Source organism: Epinephelus moara, chromosome 9 (assembly GCF_006386435.1).
Source record: "Epinephelus moara isolate mb chromosome 9, YSFRI_EMoa_1.0, whole genome shotgun sequence".
Classification (NCBI taxonomy): Eukaryota; Metazoa; Chordata; class Actinopteri; order Perciformes; family Serranidae; genus Epinephelus; species Epinephelus moara.
In genome coordinates, this window is record NC_065514.1 from 25,590,240 (window position 1) to 25,616,008 (window position 25,769).

General features: G+C 40.1%; 1 protein-coding gene across 8 annotated transcripts in view; it reads right to left on the reverse strand.

Annotated features, from left to right (window-relative positions):
* The window catches only part of mapk10 (mitogen-activated protein kinase 10), a 52,676-nt gene that overhangs the window by 16,343 nt on the left and 10,564 nt on the right, over positions 1-25,769 (reverse strand). For 6 of the 8 annotated variants that reach the window (XM_050052977.1, XM_050052976.1, XM_050052982.1 and 3 more), the window contains exons 2-8: positions 19,301-19,372; positions 16,660-16,829; positions 9,388-9,517; positions 8,878-8,936; positions 7,523-7,661; positions 6,270-6,435; positions 4,723-4,794 (exon numbers count right to left, since the gene is read on the reverse strand). In XM_050052977.1, the coding sequence (XP_049908934.1) occupies positions 4,723-4,794; positions 6,270-6,435; positions 7,523-7,661; positions 8,878-8,936; positions 9,388-9,517; positions 16,660-16,829; positions 19,301-19,372 (808 nt within the window). Of the gene's footprint in view, positions 1-4,722; positions 4,795-6,269; positions 6,436-7,522; positions 7,662-8,877; positions 8,937-9,387; positions 9,518-16,659; positions 16,830-19,274; positions 19,373-25,769 lie in introns of all 8 variants that reach the window. The other 2 variants (XM_050052979.1, XM_050052978.1) reach the window with 2 other exon arrangements.

Here is a 25,769-nt window from a genome sequence, read left to right on the forward strand (position 1 = left end):
TTGAGAATTACGGGTCTCAATACGTAGCCAATCAATATTTTGCCCCTTCTATTACTTTCACTGCTTTTGGCTTCCTGGGACTCAAATAAATCTCCAGTGATCCCATGTGATTATCTTTATGCTTTGACATTTGCTTAAAATATATGAAATACCTACTGTGTATCTGATTTACATTGCTGAGCTTGTAGCATGTGGTTGTGTTTGTGTGTGCAAACACAGTTGTAGGGTGTGTCAGCTTGTGTTTCCCCTCCTCATTGGCAACAAATACTTCCTGTGTTGCCCCTCCACACACTCCGAATGACCCCCTCCCATCCCTGTGTTCTCACAGATGGTGCCAGTTGAGGCAGTTAGCTGCCAGGGCCACCAGAGATCCCCATTACTTCATCTTGCTGGAACGCCACACACTTCCACCTCCTTTTTGTCTCCATTGCACATTGGCCATGATCCACCCGGTGCTCAGGGAGGCATTTTTTTTTTTCATCTGCTAAGGTTCTTATCCATGGCTCTTTAGCAAGTTGTTGGATTCCCTCCGACAGCTAGAGGTGTTTTTTCAACAGTGCCAGAAAAGCATGATGTTCCACTGTGGAGCTTTGGAGTTATTTGTGTCTTGAAGCAGAGCATCATGCACCTGAATGCAACCGCACGCAAGAAAAATGTTGAAGGTTTCTATGATATTCAGGTTTACATTTGAAACGAGAGGTCAGAAGGATACGGTCAGTCCCAGGGAACAGCACTGTCCCTCTTATCACCTCTCCAAAGATGCAGCCGATTGACCACATGTCCACTGGGGTCACACACAGGTACATGCACAAGCATACAAACACACACACGCATGCATTACTATCATCTATCAATAATCATTTGACACTTCTACCTCCTAAATGTCTTACACATACGTAAACATATAAATGTATTTTCGAAGTTCTAATCCAGTATGCTTTATTATTCATTGGCTAAATATGTGTCAAAATCCCTCTCTTTTCTTTTCCTGTAAAAATGTTTGATGACACATCTTGAACTCATTGGGAGTTACAAAAATGTGCCCCATCAAATTGGATTTTGAGGAAAAGGTCTGAGGTGTGAGAGCCAATGGGAAAAGAGTAGGGTCCCAATATGTGAAATGTGTTGCTTCCTTTATTGTCCCTATGCATGGGTTTAGGGTTATTTATTATTACTATAAGGGTCCGGTGTGTAGGATTTAGGGGGATGTATTGGCAGAAATAGAATATGACATAATAAGTATGCTTTCTTTAATGTATGACCATCTGAAACTAAGAATTGTACTGTTTTTGATATCTTAGAATGAGCTTTTTATATTGACACAGGGAGCCGGTCCTTGTTCGCGGAGTCTGCCATGTTGCACCACCATGTTTTTACAGAAGCCCAAAACAAATATATCAAACAATGGCACGAGATAGGGCCATTTACATATTCGGGTTTTTGCATTTTGGGGTTTTTGCAACAGCCACCATAGATAGGCAAGCTGCATTGGAGAAACACTGATCTGTGATGTGAAACTGCTTTATTCAGTACTTTTACCCATTTAAATCTCTGGGTCCATTTGTTATGGAGAGAAGGAGAGCTTTGCAGATAATTCAGCTGCTGGTAAAAACCTCCTGAACATCTGAATCTTAAGTTATCAGAGGAAAAAGGTGAGCACACATTAGCGAGTAACGAGCGGAACAGCTTAAGATAAAAACTGATTTGTAACGTTAAACTGCTTTATTCAGTGTTTTTACCGATTTTAATCACGTGGTCTGTTTGCTTTGGAGAGGAGAAACCTCTCCTGGTAAAAAAAAACGATGATGACGAACACTGAAGGAATCCCAACCGGGAGACAAAGGTTTCAGCTGGTTGCAATCTGCACTCCTCACCACTAGATGCCACTAAATCCTATGAATCCTACACACTGCTCCCTTAATCTTTTTTCTTTCTTTCTTTTTTTTGCCAGATTTAAAAACAGTTATATCCCTATGCGAGCAAGCAGGGCAGTAACTTAGTAAAAGGTGTGTGTTTGGATTTCACTGTTAGGTTATGTCCACCTAACAGTGCGGTTGAGGGAGGTTAGTGTGGAGGCCAACAGTCCTCTGCAGCCCCATTGTGCTGTATTCACTAGGCCATGCCTGCTTTTAAGTGATCCAATCAAATGTGTAGTATTTGATTTAAACCCATCTCATAATTAAACCCATGTTCTGCTTCACATGTGCCATTTCACACAGAAGTACGCCATGTTACTGAAGCTAAAGTTGTTCTAAATGTTTAGGAGTTCCTAAAATTAAGTAACACAGTGCTTCTTCTGCAACATGACAATATGTATTAAATTTTATTGCATAGCATTTTACCAGTTATTACTTGTCTTTATTTATGTGACATGTAAGCTACAAACAAGTACAACTTCAGTTCCCTTGCCATCACTTCATAACCACTTATTTAATACGCTCTTGTGCTAAATGGCCATCGAACACCCAGTCACCCTGAGGCTCACTGTGCTGTGACCCGTGTAGACAGACTGCTCTCCTATATCATCATCTGACAGACACTCAGAAAGGTGCAGATAACTTTAGCCAGGTCAATACCTCAGGTCGAAAAGTCTATGAAGTAAATTAACATTAGCAGTGACAGCGTACCAGTCCAGAACTCATCTATAAGCAGAAGATTAACAAAAGTGTGCATAACTACAGTTCATTGATCTACAGTAAGAAAGGATGGAGTGTTAGGGTGGTAAGAATCTCAGGTCTTTGTGAGAGCAGAGACAGAAGGGGAGAGATATTGCAGAACTCATTGCAGGGGTTTTCTAGTTCTCCAGAGCATTAATCTTTCAGGGACTGCATGTTCAGGGATGTGGAGACCACAGTGTTCGACAAAAGCACCTGCAGACACACTGCTTATCTGCCTCTAAACAACTTACAGTAAATGTATCATTGTAAAAGATGATGCCGGCGATTGGTTATGTTAAAGTTATTGTCAACAAATGCAATGAAAATACTAAAGTCATCTAAAGGAATACTTCACCCCCCAAATAACCATTTGTGTATCTATTACTCATTTAGTGTTACATTGAATTTATGAAGAAAACTGTTTTTCTTGCATTCCTTCTGTGAGCAAAGATCCAAAAAGGAGGAAATTCTTGATTAGCTGAAGTTATTGGGGTACATGTTTAACAACAGCAAAAGTATATTCACATATCTGTTTACAAAGTCTCACAACAACCCATGCAGTTTAATCTAAGTCTCATTTATCCAGTCATATGCTCAGTACTTCACGAACAGGCAGCTCTTTCCAATGGGGAACTAAACAGAAATGGAAACTTGATCTATGCTCTCTTCAAGGCCAGGCTCCATTGACAAAAACAGTAATTTTACCTCGCTGAACACGGGAGCTGCTGGTCCACATTTGTCTCAATCAGTTAGTATTTTTGTGTTATTGTGTGACTTTGGTGAATCTGAACAAACCCTCTAACTGATCAAGGCAGCAGAAGACCAGCAGCTCCGGTGTTCAGCAAGTAAATTTACTGTTTTTGTCAATGGAGTCTGGCTTTGAAGAGAGCATAGATAAGTTTCACTTTCAGTTCAGTTACCCATTGGAAAGGGCTGTCTGTTTGGGAAGCACTGAGCATTTGACTAGATAAATGAGACTTAGATTATACGAATTGTGTGAGAGTTTGTAAATGGATGTTTTGAAATAGTTGTGGTATGACTTAAATTCAACAAGGACTTTCTCTGTTTTGGATTTTTCGTTCACTGGAGGCATGTGAGAAAAATTTCCTTCACAAATTCAAAGTAACACGAGGTGAGTAATTGATATACAAACCGTCATTTTACTACCTGACATCATCCATCCACCATCATGGCAGCTGTCACATTTATTTGAGCTAACATGCTAACAGTCTACACCTTTAACCTCTGACCTTTCCTCACACCACCACGTGGGTTCCACAGAAGCTTAGAATGAATAAATCCTTCATTATTAATTCACTGAATGCTTACTGTCTGACTCACACATGCGCACAAACTCAGCATGAGGACTATTTATCTAAAGCCATCCCACTGAAAGAAATAATCTTGGGCAATTACAGCCCCCTCACTGCAGGAGAACACACCAGGTAGCGCTCACAGAAATAGCACACACACTTAAATATTCAGACACAAGAGAGAGAACTTCCTCTTGCCCAAATATGAGACTGAATAAAGCTTAGGATTCAGACATACCGCCTTGAGAACAAGAATTTATGATGCTTGTTTTAGGATGTTACTGCAAGATAAATTAAAAGTGTTAAAAGAGGATCAGCTGGAATTGATATGGACATGTGTTATGAAGACAGCCAGGTGTGAGTGTGGTTTAGTTCACCTCAGTAACACACAGAGAACATCAGACCAGAATAATCTTCAAAGTAAATGTAACTGAGAAATGTGAAATGATGGAACTAAAGCAAAAATACCATGTGAAAAGTGTGTTATGGATATTACCGTATGAATAAAATACATTTTCAAAGGAATAATGGACAACCCGCCTGTGGCTACTGTTTCATTACTCTCCAAGCACTTGACTGGGAAAGTGTTTTAAAAGGCAGTTGAATCCATCTTGAGTCAGACACTTGAAACCCAACATGGATGGTCGCATTTAAAACAAAGAATGATTGATTTTTTTAATTCATTCTTCATTACATACAGCAGACATAAACCCATAAATAAAAACTGTGTTACCATCAGATAACAAGGATACAGTCCCGCCCAGGGAAGAGGATTTTGTGGCGCACCATTTCTCCCATAATGCACCCCACCGACCATATATCCACTGCACTCACAGAGGTGACAGTAAGACGGAGAGGGAGCAAAAGAAAAGAGAGGAAGGCAAAGGTTAGTGTTAGACACATCAAGCTTTCTGGGAGAGGCAACAGTGATTAGCTGTCATTCAGCGAGGGAGAAATAATTAGTGAGGAGCATGTTACATGAAGATAAACTTGAATGAAATAGATATAGACAGAGAGCAGAGGATGAGCCTAACTAGCGGCAGGAAATTTCAAAGCCTGCAGGCTTCTATCCATGGGAGGAATATGGCTAATGAATCATAGCTTAGGCTGGCAGCCAATCACATGTCTGATGTCTGGGGGCTTTTAATCAGTGACTCATACCGCCAACACTTCAATTCACTTTAGCTCATTTGCAAAGTGCGACTACACCAGATTTGTTTGTGAGGTTTCACATATAATTGGGATCATTAATGGATAACACCTCTGTAATTTTATTTTTTTTACTGATCATTAATGCCTATTAAAAGATAAACAAATATTTTTTTTGCTAGAGTCAGAAGCTCCTTCTGTCTGTTCCACTGCAGATTATACTGCAGGCAAGTCACTGGGTCCCACTGGATTACAAATACACTGCATACAGCTCAAATAGACATACTGCTGCTATATGTACTGACAACCCAATTGCCAGAATTTTTTTTTGCATTGAATGTTTCTGCAGATCACAGATGCATGACATTTACACCTTAGTGGACACGTTGAAACTTTACACTTCAACAACGCTGTGGTAAACATATGGTTAGATTAAGGCACAGAAAACACTTGATTATGGCTTAAAATACCCAGGTTTGGCAGCACAATTTGAGTAGGAAAAGCAGTGAGATCTCAGTAAAAGATAATCACTTTTCAAGCCACTACCCTTGGTGGAAAAACAGTAATGGGTTGCTAAAAAACATTGCCTATCAGTGCCTAAAAAAGCTGCTAGAGACACAGCAGTAACTAACAAAAAAAACAATCTTTTTTTGTCTCAAACAGATGTCTTCAGCTTTCTAGACATCTCACCTCGATGACATGCCATCCACCCTCCCTTCCACCTCCTGATGACAAAGGCAGCTTATACAGAAATGCACAATGCCAACATTTTTTTCTGGCGTCTGGGCTTGTACTTCACCTCTTAAAATGACTTTGTTCCACAAATGCTTCAAAACTTTAATTACTTGACTACAGGTTGGCTCCCAGTCTGCATTAACTGTCCCCTCTTTAATGCCACGACAAGAAAGTAATAGCTTGGCTTATAGTTCCAATAAACTCATTTAGTGATGCACTATATTAGCAAATACTGCTAAACATGCACTAATTGATCTCTGTGAGCTGTTTTAATTGACTCTGGCAAAGTGGGTGCCAGACTTTTTGTGTGCATTCATAAAGCGAGCAATAAATAGAGCGACTCCGGTGTTATCCTTTAAATATGTCTGAATTTGATGCATGCGAGCTCAAACACTCAGTTATGCTGACTTCTCACCATTCTCTTTGTATCCCATGCCTAGGATAACCTCTGGGGCTCTGTAGTATCTGGTCACCACATAAGGGGTCATCATGAAACTGGTGCCTGCAGTCCTGGCCAGACCAAAATCCAGGATCTTCAGGGTGCAGTCTGACTTCACCACTATATTGCTTGGTTTGAGGTCCTGGTGATGGAAAAAGATGGATGTGAGAAACTGTGGATATTTTGGTAATTTATAAACCTTCTTTTCTGTTGGTAAGTTTCAATGATTTCTGGTATTTGACTTGTCTAGAGCCAGTGTTTGGTTTGTCCGTTCTAGGCTACTGTAGAAACAGCTTGGCGGACTCTGTGGAAGAGGACATGCTCTGTATGTAGATATAAATGGCTCATTCTGAGGTGACAAAAACATTTAACTCTTATTTAAAGGTGATACACTACTGAAAGCATAGTTATGAATATCATATTCCATTTCTGCCAATATATCCCTCTAAAGCTTACACACTGGACCTTTAAGAAGGGGTCCCTATTAACTGTTACACCTCAGAACGGCATGTACAGCTCACTCTCCACAGTTTGTTACAGTACATTAAAGAACGGATAAAGAAAGAGAGACCGGAGCCCCAAAAGCTAGCTGTTAGCAAATGATGTGTATACTCTAGCATTGCTAGGTCATGGCAGGTCTATTGCTCAGCACCCAAGGAAGTGCAGCGTCAAGTGTGAAGTTGTTCGGATGAGTGCGTCTGTAGAGCTGCAAACAGCAATACTAGAGGCCAAGCAATCAGCCCCGTTCCAAACAGACACGCTTTGAACAGGCGCTGCACTAGTCATACAAATGAACAGGGCTAATGGGTGAAACAAAGGATGATTGGCCGATACGTAGCACTGCAATGTCAAGCCTTTGCTTTAAATTTGAAAACCTGCCTGTGTTGGTTCAATTCAAATTTTAATCAAAGCTACCTGAAACTGCAAATAGTGAAACTAGAAGCAATTATTAGGTTGTACTCAGCCAACCAGTCAAATCTGCTGGTGCATGGACAAGGACATGATCCCTCACAGGCTTCCCACCCTATAAACAATGCAAGGTAATGCACCAAGGATTAAACCCCATGTTTCCTCTGTGCCCTCTGAATGCCAAAAGGGTAACCAAGGTGATGTCAAGTAGATTACTCATGTAAGACTGCAAATTGCTATCCCAAAACTAACAAAACCACACAACCCAAACCATATTCAGTAGTTAAACAAAAGAAAACTGAGATGTCTTGCTTTCCTACCCTGTGAATAATGCCGGCTGAGTGCAGATGTTTGATACCACACAGCATCTGGTAGAGCAGGTAGGACATTCTCTCGTGGTCAAGCTCCATCTGAATCACCTGGCACAAGTTGGCATCCATCAGCTCCATCACTAGGTACCTGAGAAAAGGTTTAATTGATTTACGAGTGGTTGCATGAATTATCGGTTGAGTGACTGTGGAGTTGTGAAGGTCATAAACTGAGCATTCCTCTACCATCTCAGTGGTAGGAGCCAAGGGGGTCATGGCCACCCTAAGACACTACCCCCCCCCCCCCCCACCCACTGAAAACAATTGGAGGCTGATGTTACTGTCTTTACTGTCTGAGGCTGCGGTGTGCTAATTTTTTAAGCTAGTGCAAAGCTAGTGGTGTTTTGTGAAACCAGACAACTTGAGGCATTCGTTAATACCAACCAGTCAGTATAGCTTGTCTGGAAGGGGGTTATTTCATATTCCAAATTCAGGCTAAATTTTGGCGAGGAAACAACTGGCATTGCCATTTTCAAAGGGGTCACTTGAACTCTCACTTCAAGATATCTGATTGAAAATGGGTTCTATGGGTGCCCACAAGTCTACCCTAAATTTGAAAAGGCTTGTATCCAGTAAGTGTTTTGTTCCTTACAATCAATGTACTCCTTCAAAGGAAAGCTGTATATTCGTCTTTTTGAGGAAAACAACAACCAGCCTTTTTGAAGAACAATTTATCGCCTAACATGTATAACGCATTAAAACAGGATTGTTGTGGAACTCAGAATGTTAACTGTACCGGTATAAGCCTATGCACATCAGATATTTAGCAACATTAACTGTAAAATAAGAAACCAAAGTAAATCAGTATGCAATTCCTTAACTCTCAGAAAAATGTAGTTCTCCATTGGCCCATATATACTTCAACAGCATTATCGAATTCCTGAAATTCAGTTATGGCTTTTGGTTTTGGAGTACCACCCCCATCTGGCCATCCCTGAAATGAAAAATTTCTGTGGGCACCACTATACCATTTCTGGCTGAATTAAGTCCCAGAAAGACACATGAATCCCTCTGCAGATTGTTCTAAACGTGAGCACACTCTCATTTATCATTCAGTATGAGAACAGGATACCTCCAGCAGCCTCGAGTTACACCTACAGTACTTTCACTCACTACACTCCAGCGGTTGAGTTCTCACAACTGCAGATGCGACGGAGTAATTTGCACGTAATGCATAAGAAAAACTCAGTTTCATTTGAGGCGCGAGACTCAATGAAAACAAGTGGCTCTCTGTCGCCTGTTACACAAGCTAAATTAATATTTTTGATGGAAATGTAATTATGCAAAGAAGGGTTTACTATACTCACACATCCTGGAATTCCTCTAATGATTTCTGTGGTGTGAAGACATTTAATAAACTGATAATCTGAAAGAGAGAAGAGCACGGAGAGGATCAAGATGTAGGAGTTAAATATACAGACAAAATTAGAGTTACAGCAGAGGGATGACCCTGATGAAGGACACTGCTGAGTAAACCGACGAAGTGAGGTGGAACAAAAGAGTGGGGATAAACGAGGAGGAGGGGAAAAAGAGACGGAGAAGAAGAAAAGAGCTCAAACTGCAGCACTGGAGATTACATTCATGCCTTGAAGTGCTCTCTGTTTCACTCTCCTGCCAGTTCGGTACATTTCTGGAGGCATCGAATTTAGCACGGTCACAACGTTGTCTCCGTTTTGTAGCGAAGGGATTTATCGAGAACCAAAAATAGACACCGACTGGGGTATAGTTTAAAGCTGTGCTTCATTCTGACAATGGTTGCATTTTCATTCTTCCTGCATTCATTCTTACCCCTGTTACCCCTCAGCGGAATCACTTACATTTTTGTGATTGACACATTTCATGAGCACCAACTCCCGGTATGCCCTCTTGGCATGGGTCTGGTTCTGGAAGGGTCTGCTCAGCTTCTTGATGGCTACATTTCTGTCCAGAACAGCATCATAGCCCGCACTGCAGAGGGAATAAAAACAATGAAACATTTTTCCTTTAGTATTCATGGTTGGATGAATTACTTTGGATGACATTGTGACAATCCACCCTGAATATCATTGGTCACAAAAACAAAATGATTATTTTTTCAAATCTCAAAAAAAGACTCATGAAATGATGACAGATTACTTCACTGAAATCATATGTGTAGATATTAAAGGAGTAGCTCAACTTTTTTTTGAAATACGCATATTCATTTTCTTTTAAAAAGAAATTAGATGAGAAGACTGATATCACTAACAACATGGGCAGATTATGAGAAAATGGGTCGCTATGCAAAAGGCCCCACCACCTCCCACACATAGGAGATAGACACATAGACATTGTGGTAGTTATTTCTCTATTTTGTTGTTATTTAATGTGTCTTTGTAGTTGTTACACATCTTTTGGTTGTTTTGTGTCTCTTTGCAGTTCCTTTGTATCCATTTTGGGTCATTTCGAGTCTCTTCCTGTTCAGTATGTGTTAATTTAAGTCACCCCTCTGACCCTTGAGGCCCCTGGACCTGTGCCCAGTAGGCCTGTTCAGTAATCTATCCATGACTAACATTGACATTTACATCAAATCTGGTATTACTAAAATCAATTCAGCTATTTAAGAGGATCTATACACAGTTTGTTTGTAAGTGGTTTCGCTTGGTAATGCTCCAAATAAACACCACAACAAAAGCAGCTGATTTAGAGTATTAAAATGATGTCACTTCAAGGCAAACAGTGGGGGTAACCATCTGGCAGTCGTGCGTGAATGCTCCCAAGTCGGAAAAACGAAAGGTTTTCCTGTACTTCCCATTCTGCTTACATTGCATGAGTACAGCACGAGACTCAATGAAGTCCTTGTGACCGGCCAAGAAATAGTCTGACCCATATTACTTTTGGACAGATCTGGGCTAGCTGCTGCCAGCTAAGCTAAGCTTCTTCAGATTTATGTTTAATGGACAGAAAACTATTATTTGTCATTATTACACTTCTGGTTTTTGTACAGATTGAACTAATTAGCTAGCTTTAGAGCTGTCGGTAGGCAGTTACAGACGGGTGTCAAATTTAAATAAAAACCGACATTAGGTATCATAGTAAGGTGTTTGGCCACCACCCAGTGGCATTGGACAAGGGGGTAAAAGGGCACTGAGTATGGAGCCCTCATATGACTGACCCACAAAGATACTATAATGACTGACTGTGGATGCAGGGAGGGGCCCACAGACAATGCCTAAATGTACAGGGTCCAGAATTTTGTCCTCCAGTCCTGCTACCATGTGCTGCCAGAACAGCTTCAGTGCACCTTGGCATTGATTATACAACTCTACGAATCTCTACTGGAGGGATGAACACCATTCTCCCCAAAAATATTCCCTCATTTGGTGTTTTGATGATGGTGACGGAGAGTGCCTTTGGACCCAGCAGTCCAAAATCTCCCACAGCTGTTCAGTTGAGTTGAGATCTGGTGACAAATCATTTTTATACATGTCACACAGCATGGATGTTAATTGCTTAATTGTACCATGCAGTGCACCTGTGTGGAAGCATCTGCATTATTTCTCCATTCATGTTTCAGGATATCCTTTAAAAAAGTATTTCACTGCTGGAATGCAGTGACAACTAGGCTGTCTATGCAGCAGTAAGAGGGCGCTTGTACTTTTGAAACTGGTGCTACATGACCAGAGAAAACAGAGGGAAAGGGCTATTGCATTCACTTTTGCTCAAGAGGTAAGAAAAACTACACCTACCATAATGCACTGCACTAGCAGGACCAATAAACGCTCCTTCTAGTGGGAAACATAATTCAACCTTGGCTTTTTTTCTACAGAGAGTATGGCAGCCAGCTGGTAACAAACAATCTTGAATTACAGTGAAAAAGTTAAGCTAAAATATGTTTCTGGAATCATTATAGGCAAGAAATAGGCAACGCTGTCACAGAATCTTGGTTCATATTTGATCAGCACTGCTAGGTTTTACCACTTTGAAACTCACATCTACTATCGTGCCAGATCACAACACTTCCTGCCCCTGTGTGTTTTCCCTTCCTCTTAATGACTTCACCTGTGTCTGATTGACTGTCCCGCCCTGATCAGCTTCACCTGTGTCTCGTTAGCCTTCCCCTCACCAGAGTATTTAGTGTGTGTCTTGTCTTCTCTCAGTGCCAGTTCGTCTTAGTTCCTTGTGTGTTTAGCATTCTAACCTTTTGCTTCCCAGTGTCCTTTTCTTGGTTTTTGGATTTAGCCTGTTGACTGACTCTGCCTCATCCCTATTGGATTTGTTTGCCCTCACTGAAGTGTACCGAACCGACCTTTTGACGAGTAAAGACTTATTTTACCTGAACTGACTCCAGAGTCTTGCGTTTGAGACCACACCTAGTTCAACAGTTGTAACAATAACAGCCGAACAGTGCACTTCGATAGCTTTCTGAAGACAATTTAGGTAATACAGTAACAGTATCTTGTATCTCAGTATCTTTTAGTTGATCAGCACTGCCTGGTTTTATCATGTGATCTGAGTTTGGTCTACATTTAAGGAGAGGGGGGGGTCTCTCAATCCACTTCTATACTCTTTTTGTCCATGGTGAGGGGCATACAGATATGCAGAAGTATGATCTGTAGTTTGGGCAACAGCCCTAAAGCTGGCAAAAATTTGAGCTGAGAGATAAGCGGGGAAATCAGGGCACTGGTAAAATAAAGGGAAGTTTACCACACTTCATTTACACATACTACCCACAATGTTACGACACAAAGCTTGTTGACAATTAGCAAAGTGTCCCTTTGTGTCCCTTGGTTTGTATATGTACCCTCATTTCATATTTACCTTACTTGTTTTACTGTATTATAAACAATAATAAAAACACAATGCAATGAAGAGAGGTGGGGGGATGAGACATATATATTTTTTCCACAAAGTGTCTCAACCCATTTTGGAGGTCATTACACAGAGTGAGTTCTTTGCTGACTCAACACAATCCCCAACCCCTGAGAGCCTTTGTGATTTTGCCTCTTTATATTTATTCCCAATGAAAAGCAGTACCTAGACAAAAATAAGCAATAAAGATGCCACGCATATCACAGTCTCAGCTATATCTTAGACAGTGCGTTTTCGGATAAATTCTCCCTAAAAGAAGCTACAAATTGAGCATCAGTGCTGCATGCGGGCTTACTGCAACAACCCTAACCAAGACGACACTGTGTGTGTGGGTTTGTGGACGGCTGGGTGGGATTCAACTGTGGTTCGTCATGTCTCTGGAGACTGCAGGCCAGGGATGGCGTGTGTGACCATGGAAACAGTGAAGCCTTCATAAAAGCATTGATCCAATAGGGATGTGAGCCTGTCATCACTTTTCTAGCTGAGTGAGAGATGATGTCATGACCAGCTAAACTACTTAAAGCCTTCATCCCTGCTAAGATGCTTCTGAAAGCTCATCGTGACCGAGCGCACAAGTCAGAAGGGCAGAGATGTACATGGACTGTGATGTTTGTGGGCGACAACATTGGCAGGTTGAGTCTTAGCTGAGCCAGTGATACAAGTGTTCTCTCATTACCATGTTCTCAGGCTTTACAGGGGCAAGAGTCTGCTGATTGCATAATAAATGCATACTTACTGTACTCACTGTTGATAATCACTGGGATAACTCCCTGCTTGTATGTATATTGTAATTTGCATACAAGCTGTTGTGAGTGTATATAACTGTTAGTAGAAAGGAATTCAACTGTCTGTGCAAAATCAGACAAATGTTTACGTCGACGAGATTATGTCATCCAGTTGGGGATTATGCTGATATTAATGCACAGCAGGCAAGTCACTCTAATTATTTTATCATCGCATTATGACAAAATTATTCTTCCAGTACAAATACACATGTCACAGTCTTGTGGTATGTTGTTGCTGTGCTTGTTTACATCTAAATGAGACCATAGTGCGTCCCATTTGATCTCTATAATCGGTAGAATATTATGTCAGCCTTTGGGGTTTTATGTGGTTCGGTCGTGGTAATGCCGTCACCATATGACACCAGCTGACAGCTGTGGGCAGAGCCAAGCAGCACACAGCAGAGCAGGTTAAATTAGATTTGCACTGTCTCCCTGCCATCCATCTCGACAATATCCTTCAAATGGGCACAATCCCAGCATTAGCAGTTACAGCCTGCCCAAGCTCCTTTGCAAATGCACAAAATTGCTTTGGAGCGGAAGGAGAGAAGGGCTGAGGGCATGGGAAGCAAAGGAAGGACAATGAGCGAGGGTGAGTGGAGGGCAAGGGGGTTTAGAGTGTTGAGGGCCAGTGATTCTTCAAGCACTGTATGAGAAACATAGGTATAAAACACGTCAAGTCGGCTCATCCCGAGAAGCGTCTCTGAGGCGGGTGTATCACCACTGTGACACTGCATTAACATAAATATAACTAATAGATCTGTTTGGTCATTTGACAAAGACTGTAAGATGCATTCCTTTAAGTGGAGCCTTGGCAGTGGCACCATTCTGACAGGGCAGGCGTGAGATGAATTACAATGAATACGAGCTCTCGCTGCAATCCGGATTAAGGATTCCCGTAAGTGCCCATCCTGTTAGGCCCTTATAGCCCACACGTCCATATTCTAACAGATACTGTATGTCCTGAACTCATAGCACCGGAAAGGATAAGGGCCTATATTAAATCCATATACTATAGTTGGCCACAATGTACAGTCCACATTTATGATTACATAACGCCAAAAATGCTTGCTATTATTCCTCTACTAAATACAGGTATTTGTTTTTGCATATATTTAACACCTTTTTAATGTTTATCGATAGTGAGAAACACTACTGATATCTGTCCTTATCTTTCTAAAAATAGAAGCAACAGTAAATTTTACTTTTCTTTTGGTTTTCATTTTGATTTGTTAGCTGATTTATTATTTACACTTCTAACTTATTTAATTCTAAAATAAAATAAAAATCACTATTTATGGGTTCATAAAAAGAAATAGGTGCACTTGGCAGTTAAGTGGTCCATCAAAGGTCCATCAGTCAGTCAGTTGCAACAGAGTGCTCCAGGGATGATGTTATTTCTGTAGGCTGATGCAGAAGTTAACATCATCCTGGTTCCCTTGTCAAAAAGCCTAAAGATTTTTTTTTATTATTGGATTTTTGATAATTGCAGAAAATCTTCATAAAAGAATACCACTTTCATAATTATTAAAGTTTAAATGCAATCACCAGATGTAAAAAGCTCACATAAATAAATTATACAGCTGTCACATGACTTCATGTTGCCATCACAACAAGGCTGTAAAGCCGTGTTCGCTCTAATGGCGTTTTAAGACACACAAAAAGCTTCAAAATTCATAAATGGGGTATTTACTGTCGTACTTCATGTTATACAATAAAATATGACAGTCTCGTGAGCTTGTGTGAACGTCAGACCTTATTTCAGGCATCTATCAAAAACCCATTGACTTCAAGATGTGGAAACCTTGAGCGCTTAATTTGTTAAATAATTTCTGGGTTTTAGGACTCATCCCTGGAGCACATTATTAAAATTACCAAAATGATCAAGGCATGAAAATTACGCTGTGGTTAAGCTAAGGGACTGTTGGTTATTTGTAAGGGTAAGAGGGGGTGGTGCAAAACGGGAGAGGCATGTCAAATAATTTTTTAAGGGCTGGGGAAGGACTTGTGTTTTTTATTTTGGCTGAGGTAAGGGAATTACAACTCAACATGGTTATATTTATTTTGAATACTCTCTGAACCCCAAATTCCGCTGGCGGGTTTAAAAGGCATGTTTTCTTTAAAAATCACCTCAATAAAACCATTTGTCATTGCCAGAAACTGTAAAAACAGAAATTATCGTCACATTTTCAAATTTTTGATGGTCTTCGAACACGTGATGCGTGACTAACGCTGTGTTCACTTGTGGACACTTGTCACTGCTGACAGGTATGACGACCTACAAAATAAAAGCTGAACTAACCTTAACTTTTTTTTCAGCACTCAAAGGACGCAGTGAGACTTCAACCAATCATATGTTTTTGTTGCTAGCTGTGGTACTGTGTTATTAAGCTTAGTTAGCTGACACTATGATGGATTGCTGTGCACACAGAGGGATGTAATGGAGCAGCGAAATGTGATGTTAAAATGGGGCTCAAGCATAGACATTTTTTTGCCCAAATACAAACTTTAGATGGCGTTTAGTCAAGGTGCTTTTTGGCAAATAATAGACACACACACGCCTGTCACAATGTAACTAAGTTAATGAGTGTTTGAGCAGCACTTTAAAGGCGATTCTGGGGTAATGTAGCTGGTCACGCTGTTGCTGTGTCGCTCGTAGTGTGAATACAGCATAAGGCTTCCATCTTATAAATCACTTTATTTTGTCTCATTTAAATTTTTTTTTTTTGCACTAAAGAGAGTCTGTAAAACAACATTAAATTCTGTGCTCCTGCATGCATAACAATAGTGAAAAACCAAGCCTAATCAGTTCTTTTTAACCATATTCATTAAAAGTGTATTCACAGGGATAATTGAAGATGTTGTCTCATAAAATGAGAATTTTTGTGCCACAATTAATCAAGATCTAAAATATGCCCATTCATCAGCATTAGAAAACAGTAGTTTGACAGATTAATTTGCACTTTTAAAGGAATCTCTATCTGTTTGCTGTTACAGAATTAAAACCCAAAGTCTGGAAATATCATCCTTCAAAGAAATGAAACCGTTTCTACATTCACAAGCTTTACGTTGAGCTGATCTTTCCTTTCATTTTGCTCATCACAACATCTCTGCAGAGATGACTCACATGGCTGCATGCTGTGCTTTCAGATGTTATGATTGGTCAGACATAATGAAAACACATCAGGGTTTTCGAATGAACTGAAAACATGACTTTCTGATTGCCAAATCAATCACAGAAACTTCACACAATTTTCTAAAATTACATTTTGCAGCTCTTCTGCTGCACAACAGTGAAAACAATAAGCAGAGATTCTCCACCCTTAATAATCTCCCACAACAATAAACTACAAGACAATTAGAAAAACAACAGCTTAATGAGATAAACACACATTAAATACTAAATTAAAAAACACATCAAATAGCGTGATATGATTTAAAACAGGACATTAAAGAAACACACTGTTGAGCACCTACCAGACAATTCCCTGAGCTCCAGAGCCGATGGGCTTTAAATTCTGGTAACGTTTTAAAACTGTGAAGGTGGAGTCTCCCACTTCCACACTGTAGAACTGGTTGTCCACTTTGCTTTTGCTCATGTTGTAATGTTTGGCAATATATGACACATCCACTTGTTTTCCAAAACCCTGCGAGAGGCAAGCACAACAAAAAAACTCTATTAGTGATGATAAAGAAGATTTATGTGTTTACTTACCTGGCAGGCAATAAAACATCTGGAGGGAAATCATCAATTTGCACAATAACAGTAAAAGGTACCAGTGAAATGCATATTATACATTTTATGTTATTAAGTTATTATTGTTAAAGGAACAGTTCATCCCAAAATCAAAAATACATATGTTTGATTTTACCTGTGGTGCTATTTATCAGCCTAGATTGTTTTGATGTGAGTTGCTGAGTGTTGGAGATATCAGCTGTAGAGATGTCCCCTTTCTCTCAAATGTAATGGAACTAGATGGCACTCAGCTTGTGGTGCTCAAAGCGCCAAAAAATATATCTGGAAAAACTCAACAGCAATGTCTCTTTCCAGAAATCATGACCTGGTTACTCAAGATAATCCACAGACATTGTTGTGAGCAGTTTAATGTAGAATCTACTTTTTGCTGTCGAACCATATCACTGTGCAGAAGGTAGCACACATCTACTGCTAGTTCATCTAGCACCACTGAGCTAGCTCAGCCAAGGAGGACGCCATTCATGTTTAAATCTCATGCTGTCACAAACAAGAGTCTCTTGTCCACGAGAAGATGCACGCTTCCTTCTGTGCAGCTGTACGGTTGGCAGGTGTAGTTTGGTATAAAGAAAATAGTTCCTATGTGAAACTGCTCACAACAAGGTCTGTAGATGATCTTGAGTTACCAGGTCATGATAACTGGAAAGAGACATCAGTATTGAGGTTTTCAAATGTAATTTTTGGCACTTAGAGCACCACAAGCTGAGTGCCATCTAGTTCCATTATATTCAAGGGACTGCAAGTGACTTGCAAATGTGTCAAGTTAGTAAAAAACACACTTTATTTTGAAATTTCCAGCACAAAGCTTTATTTTGAAATGCAATTTCCTGCTGTAGCATGAGTGAATAACAAACAGCTACTTAACAGAGACAGCAAACTAGCTTGACGACATGACCAAATGCAAATATGACGCTGAATATATTAAACTGTGTGGACCCTGAACTAATGACTAAGGAAAAATCTGGATGGCTGGACCAGTTGTGAACCACTGATTTAGACTGATAAATAGCACTACAGGTAAAATATGTAATTTTGATTTGGGGGTTTAACTGTCCCTTTAAATAATCATCCATCTATACATCAGTCTATATTTGTAATTTTTCCAAACAACAAAAAAGTGTGTTAGTGGTAAAACTGGAAAGGTAGACTAAACAGGACAGGACACACAGTACAGTTGAGTTTACACTTACACTGTTTCCATGCAGAAATATAAACTCTGTAATAGCCTTGTAATGACATTAGTGCCACTAATGTCTTTACTGTATTCACTAGACTAAAGACATTATTCTTTTATGAATGTGCACATAATAATAATCAGGCTATAATTACTTGGGCAGAGCAGTTGAACAAACGGTGCCACAACAAAAATATCAGTTAATTACAGACTGAGTAATTACAACACAGCTCACAAACCAAACAAAGCTGTGCCACTGTGTCTCACTGAGGGGCACAGGTCTGAAACACTTCCCATAGACGCCATGAAAAATTTATATGTGTGATGTAATACATTTAAATTCAACATGGCGGGCAAGTCACCCAAAGCTATCATCTTATTATTTCAATACACTGGACTGCAGCCTTTGTACAGCTAGCTATAGTGGCTATTAAACATCAAGCTACACATGCATGTTTAAAGCAGTCATCCCATGCAAAGGCTCTAAATAATTTGAGCTACAGTGGAAAAGCCTGTGGCAAACCAAGCAGTCTTCACACACTTGTGACATAGAATGCACAGTTCATGAAATTACATCCCCGCAGGAGTTTTGCATTTACACTGTGACAACTCCATTGTTTCGTCTTTAGTTGAGAAAATCAGGTCTAAACAAATTATTTTTAGCTTTGCATGAAATTAGTTGCCAACACAAGGCTACAAACACTTCATCTTTTGAAAACATTTTTTTACCGTGGGATATTAACACCACAGCTCCTAATCACAAGTGGAAATTTGCACATTAAAAATCCTCTAATCTTTATTCTTACGTAAATGCTGCTGATAGACTTTTTCACAGCAGACATTTTGATATGTCATAGTAGGAAAAGTGCAGGTGTATTCAATAACATTAACGATGGCTGCATTCCATTTAGGGAAGGCCCTGGTATCGTCCATTGTGGCTCGCTGGAATAGCTTACTGGGACACATAATGGAATTGAGCCATTGTTAATTGTATCATTTTTACCTGTGCCTTTCCTACTATGACAAGTCAGAATATCTGCTGTGAAAAAGGCCCATGGTTGTAAACCCAAACTGTTTATTAATTATCTTTTTACACACAGAAACACAACAATACCACAACATACAGAGCAATGAAGGGGAAATGGAAGTGAATGAGTACTGTACCTTTTTTACCTGTAAGGAACACACACCTGACAAAAGGCTATCTTCACATCCAGGATTGGTTGGCTGCAGTTATATAAGAAATGTCTGCTCATAAATACCTGGAAGACACAAACAGAGAGAGCCAGAGTTACAAAGTGAGTGTGTGTGTATAGTGTGGACATCAGTAATAGTAACTTACAGCCTAGGCATAGATTTCAAGGGCGACACGAAGGACTTGTCCCCCTCAACATCTAGAACATGTGCATTTGCTACCCCGAATAAAAACATAACAGTAGCAGAGGACTTTTGTTTTGACACACTTAAAGACATTTACACCATAAATGCATGCTGAAAGGGCATAAATTGGTGCCTGCTGTGTTGAAACTTAGCCTACAGTATGTGAGCTGCACATACTCGCATATAATGGGAAATGAACTGATCCCAACATATAAATTCTACAGTCTAGATGGACACAGACAATGAAGAGTAGTGGTACATTCCTCGACACGTACATTCATCTGCATGTACATTCTGTCTTGACGCATCAAGCTACCTAAATTTGTGTATATTTGTTACCCCTTTGTTTCCTGTTTTATTTTGGCAACCATTGTCTCGACTCATTTCGGATCCCATGTCCTGTCAAGTTTCCCTCCTTTATGATTTCTTACCCCGCCCCAATGTGTTTCACCTGTCTCATTGTCTCCATTGTCTTTATTTATCTAAGTCCCTGTCTTCCTCTCCTTTGTTGCCAGATTGTTTTTACCTTTGAGTGAGAGTTTCTGCCTTTCCCTTGTGTTCCTTGTGTGTTGTTGCCTTTTGACCACCCTTTTTGCCTGTCGAGTTGGACACCTTTGCCTGTGTTACTGATAACCCCTGTACCAACCTAAGCCTGATGAAAGACCTTAAACTTTTATCCAAGTCTGTGAGTCTGCTTTGTGAGTCCATCCCCAGTTTGTGCTTGACACATCCATCTGGATTTATTCTGAATCACTTGAGACACATTACATATAACAAACATTAGAGTCGTTGAATTTATCATGGTCTCTCTGCGTAATAAAGTCTTGTGCACCGTGATGAAGTAGTTGTTCGGGCCTTTGCACTTCCATCTTTCCTGACGTGGGATTGAATGCACTGCTGTGCTCTTCCTGCTCTGTCCCCATTATTCTCAATAAAAGTGAGAAAAACAACAACTACCTGCCGCTGCCCATTCCTCTAAACACAAGAATAGGCCAATATAATCGATTCTTCATCAGACTACAATATAGCATGGCTACAATGACCGATGTCTCTGTGTTTTAAGATGCTGGTGTGACCTGGGTTGAAAAAGCAGCCCTGAATATAGCTGCAGCCTTAGGGGAATGAAAGATTATATGGTAATGTTTGTTGATGACTTCCTGGCAAGCTGAAGCCTAATATATCTCCTCCTCGTACTCCCGTTTATCTGCAGTAAGGCTGATATCAGAACATCCTGTCAACATGTCACTGGTTTCCTTTTGTTTTAAGCCTCATTATATTAGAATGCTTTTCAGTTTCTTGCTGAGAGTTAGATGAAAAGATTGATGCCATTCTCACGTCTGTCCGCTAAATATGAAGCTACTGCTAGCAGCCGCTGAGCTTAGCTTAGCATTAAGACTGGAAACAGGTAGCCTGGCCTTATCCAAAGGTGAAAAAAACAAAATCCACCTATCAGCACCCCCACAGTGAGCTAATTATCACTTTATGTCTTATTTGTGTAATCCGTACAAAAACAATCAGTTGAGGTTTTACAAAGGGTTATTTGCCGGACTATTTCTTATGGTCTTGGTTTAATGACTGCACGATTAAACAAACATACTAATTATTGGCCTTTAGCAGCTCTGTCTCTTAGAAATTATGTTTATATATAACTAATTTGAAAAAAACAAATGCATTTTTGAGGGAAAACGTAATGCCAAATTACATTTCCTATTAACATAATGAGGAAATGTTAGTGATTAACATACCTAGCAAGTCCCAAAAACATTGATACAGAATATATCAGCAAAACGTTCAGTGACAGTGAGCCTAATTCATCTGTTTTCCACCAAAACAGGCAATCTTGCATACACTATCCATCGGTAGTGACGACAGCATGATCTTCCTCAACTGTTATCAAAGTGCTTTGTTGCCTAAACAAGACAGGAGTCTGGACATGTATCTTAGATTCTGGCATAGGTGTAAATTTCAGGGGCGAGGGGACATGTTCCCTTCAATGTTTAGAACATGAGCATTTGTCCACCCCAATGAAAACATGAAAGTAGCAGAGGACTGTTACTTTGACAAAATTAAAGACATTTACACCATAAATTGATGCAGAAATGGCACAAAATGGTGCGTAAAAATTCACCAGAGTGCAGGAAATTAAATGTTTGATGCTCTGGCAAAGGACCCCAAAACTCCCGTTCACTGTCCAATGTTAAAACAAAACCTACGCCCTTGGATTCTGGTGTCACAGTGCTGCACTTTGTATGTCCACCATTCACAGTCAACAGTTTTGGCTTCAAAGGTGCTGGTAAGCAAACTTTGGTTCCTGCCTTTATGCTAAGCTAAGCTAACTGGCTGCTGGTTGTAGCTTCATATTTAGTGCAGAGACATTAGAGTGGTGCAGCATGAAAGCCAATAAGCTTGTTTCAAAAAATGTTGAACTTCCCCTTTAAACAGCCATAAGCTTTAATATGTTTCCATGTCCTCTATGTCTTTTGATCATTCAAATTAATAAAATCTGTTACATATAAGTTGTCCAGCTCCATATATATGTGGATGATTACAATTTTAGCACCACACAAATACATAAAAAATAGCCTGGTAAACATTTCACATACTGTTTCATATTTTATTCACACTTACATTTTATCACTTTGAAAATAAACTAATTAACCTCTTGAACCTTCAGGGGAACTATGAGTCATGAGTTTGTTTAGAAAGTATGCACTAGATAATGTGTGCAATTTCCCAGGGTTATATTTAATACTGCTATCATACATGAAGCAAGATTTCAAAGAGCTTGTACCACCCGGCATCACATTTGCATAAAAGTAGCACAGTAAGTTTTGCCAAAGCTGGGAAGCTTTTACTGTGGAGGAGCAGCTAATGGGTCAATTTGGTTTAAATGTAGATTTGTACATTTTCTGGTGCTTTTTTTGCTGGCAGACCAATTCAAAAGATTGCATGGGAGGAATAAAGAGGGAAGAAGGAAGCTCTGAACAACAGTTGCTCCCACATTAAGCAGGAGCTAGACAGGTGGCCTATCTATCGCCCACAATGACTCTGACTTCAAGGGTTTTCCAGGTAATGAAGCCCCAGTATGCTAATGATCACGTCTCCTGAATAAATTGATATGTGATGTTAATGTTGGTATCGAAACTAACTGAAAAACAATGTTTGCTGGTCTAGCTGGAGGGACTGTGTGGCGACAAATGTCCCCAGGTGGTTTGGCATCTTTCACAAAATCTAGCAGTTGAAAGGATGTGGATTTTTTCCAATTTGCTCTCAGGAGGTAAATGTAGAGCTTTCTGGACACAAATGTATCACTTAGCTCCACCAGTCCTCTAATAATGTCACAGTCGAGGCTTTGGTGTCTCTGCTAAATCCAAAGGGAGCAGGGCAGCGTTAAAAAAGAGATGTGGGACACAAAGGCGAGAGATTTCTGGTTTGGCCTATTTAGCCCGACCTTTTCCTTTAAACATTTGCGGTGTCAAAGTATAAAGTGATGGCTGACATTCCTACTGTCTGCATTTTACCACTGAGTGTGCTGCATTGGTATGATCCATATACAGAGCAATGAAGACAAACTGATTCACTACAGTGCCTGCATTCCTAGAAGAAGAAGAATACAGACTCAAATGAGACTAAAGGGAAGTAGAAAGTTAGAAAGATGGTACAGTTGAGAGGAGAGAGGACTTAAGATGTGATCTTTGTGCCCAATTCCTCAACCCACTTTTGTAATTTCACATCACAGCTGTATGACAAACATCACTGCCACCACATTAACCAGCACAATATTTGCTATTAATCTAACAGGCCAACACTGGAATAAGCCCCGCCACCTAGCTAGCTACATCTGTGCGCTTTAATCTTTTGCCATCTGTGTACATAACATATTAAACCTCTCACGTTTGTCTTCCAGCAATACTCACTGTAATATTTCAAACACCACCATCTCTGGAGATGATATTAGACTGTGTGGGCGAACGTACGTAGCATGCAAGTTAGTGCTACATTCATACACTAACACTGGACAAATATATCTGTAACTGTGCTGTCAATTAAATGCTGTTTTTGATAGAGTGCATTTTGATATCAGGATCAACAGATTATAGCATCGGCCTGTCACCACCAACAGAACAAATACCTATGAATATATGGTTTCACCAGAATATGCTCATATCATAGGTGGATTATGAGGCAAAGGCACAGATATGCAAAGGGCCCCACCACCTCTCAGGAGCAGGAAGCACAGACTTTGTAGTTGCTGTGCATCTTTTTGTGGTTTCGTGTCTCTTTGTAGTCATTTTGTGTCTCTCTGTGGTTGTTTTGCCCCTTATGTATTTTTTTCCCTCTTCAGTTTCTTTGTACCTCTTTGTGGTTTCTTCCTGATCAGTATGTGTTATTTTGAGTGACATTTTGCAGGTGAAGGCCAGGGGGGTGCCTGACACTTTGGGCCTCTGGGCCTGTGCCCAGTAAGCCTGTTTAGTAATCCATCTGTGACTCATATACAGTATAATGACATTTAACACTGTGCTAATAAAAGACATGGCATAATTTCACACCCCTTTAGTGAGAAAATCAACTTATAACAATGTGCATCTATGTAAATCCTTATAAATATTTTTCTCATTTCAAGTGAACTGGGTCTTTTGTATTCACTAAACCCTGGTGGATTATTTCCGATGTGATGTAAACCCTGTATGTGTTTGAACAGAAAATACGGAGCCAAACCATAAAACTATGCAACACATGAACTATGCAGCATCTCAACTGGATACGACCGTGAACATGTTACGTTGGAGCTGTCGTTTTTGGATAATTTACACAGCTAACAGTAATGAGATGAGTAATGAGAAATAGACGGATTGATTTGTGTCATTAACGGGAACAAAGATGTGACGAAAATCAAGTGACACTACAGTTATTTATTCCCTTTGTGGAGCCGACAGCAGGTTCTGTGCTTGTTTGTTCAGCCCAGCTCTGACCAGATTCTGCTGATAGTGGTTTGAAATGCTGCCCTGGTTGCAGCTGAAACTACACTCAGCACCATTCCTTAAAATGCCCAGATGTCATTCTGACTACAATATGCCTCATCAGTAGTACAAGCAAATGCCAGGTGATGGAGAGGTATGGCCATCGTTTGTTATGTTTTCAACCACATTTCAGCTGAACATGCAGCCTAGTCCTTCCATTAAGACTGTGATTAAATGTTAAAGACTGTCAGTTAAGTGTATGGTGAGGATCAGTAGGTATAGGGGTGTGACATATAGGCTCTTAAAGGAGCAGTTCAAACCAACATTCTTTGACCTTTTGTGCTATTTATCCATCTAGATTTTTTTGGTGTGAGTTGCTGAGTGTTGGAGATATCAGCCGTAGACATGTCTGCCTTGTCTCATATATTGGAACTAGATGGCGCTCAGCTTGTGGTGCTCAAGGTGCCAAAAAATACATTTGAAAAACTCAACAGCAATGTCTCTTTCCAGAAATCATGACCCAGTTGCTCAAGATAATCCACAGACCTTGTTGTGAGCAGTTTCATGTAGGATCTTCTGTCTTTCTACAAAACTGCACCCACCAACCGTGTCACCATGCAGACGGAGGCGTGCATCTACTCATGGAAGAGGTGGGCTTGCAGTAGATGTACACTTCCTTCTGCGCTGTGTTACAGTTGGTGGGTGTAGCTAAGTAGAAAGGAAATAATTCCTAGATGATTTGTGGAAACAAACATTACGAGAGACTCGTGCTCGTGACAGTGTGAGATGTAAATATTAATCGTGTCCTCTGCGGGTGAGCTGTACTACTGGCTAGCTCAGTGGTGTTAAATGAGCTAGCAGTAGATGCACACTTCCTTCTGCCCAGCGATTCATTTAACTGGTGTAGTTCAGTAGAGAGAAAATAGTTCCTTGGTGGAACAACAAGGTCTGTGGATTATCTTGAGTAACCAGGTTACGATTCCTGGAAAGAGACAATCCTGTTGAGTTTTTAAGATGTATTGTTTTGGCATTTTGAAAAACATAAGCCGAGTGCCATCTTGTAATGTGGGGTTAAAAATCCCTAAGGAACAGTATTTCCTAACTTCATAGGTCTAGTCAGTGCTTCTAAATTGTTTATTAACTCTAGTGGTGTACTGTTTTAATCCCAGGGAAAATACAATGCCCAGTTAGAACCAATACTAAAACTAAACTTGCTACTTTTTACTAATTTTTGATACCTTTCTCCAATAATACTGAGTTTCAATATTCCAGCCATCTCAAAAGCCGTTTTAAAAGAGTGAAAAGATGACATGGTAGC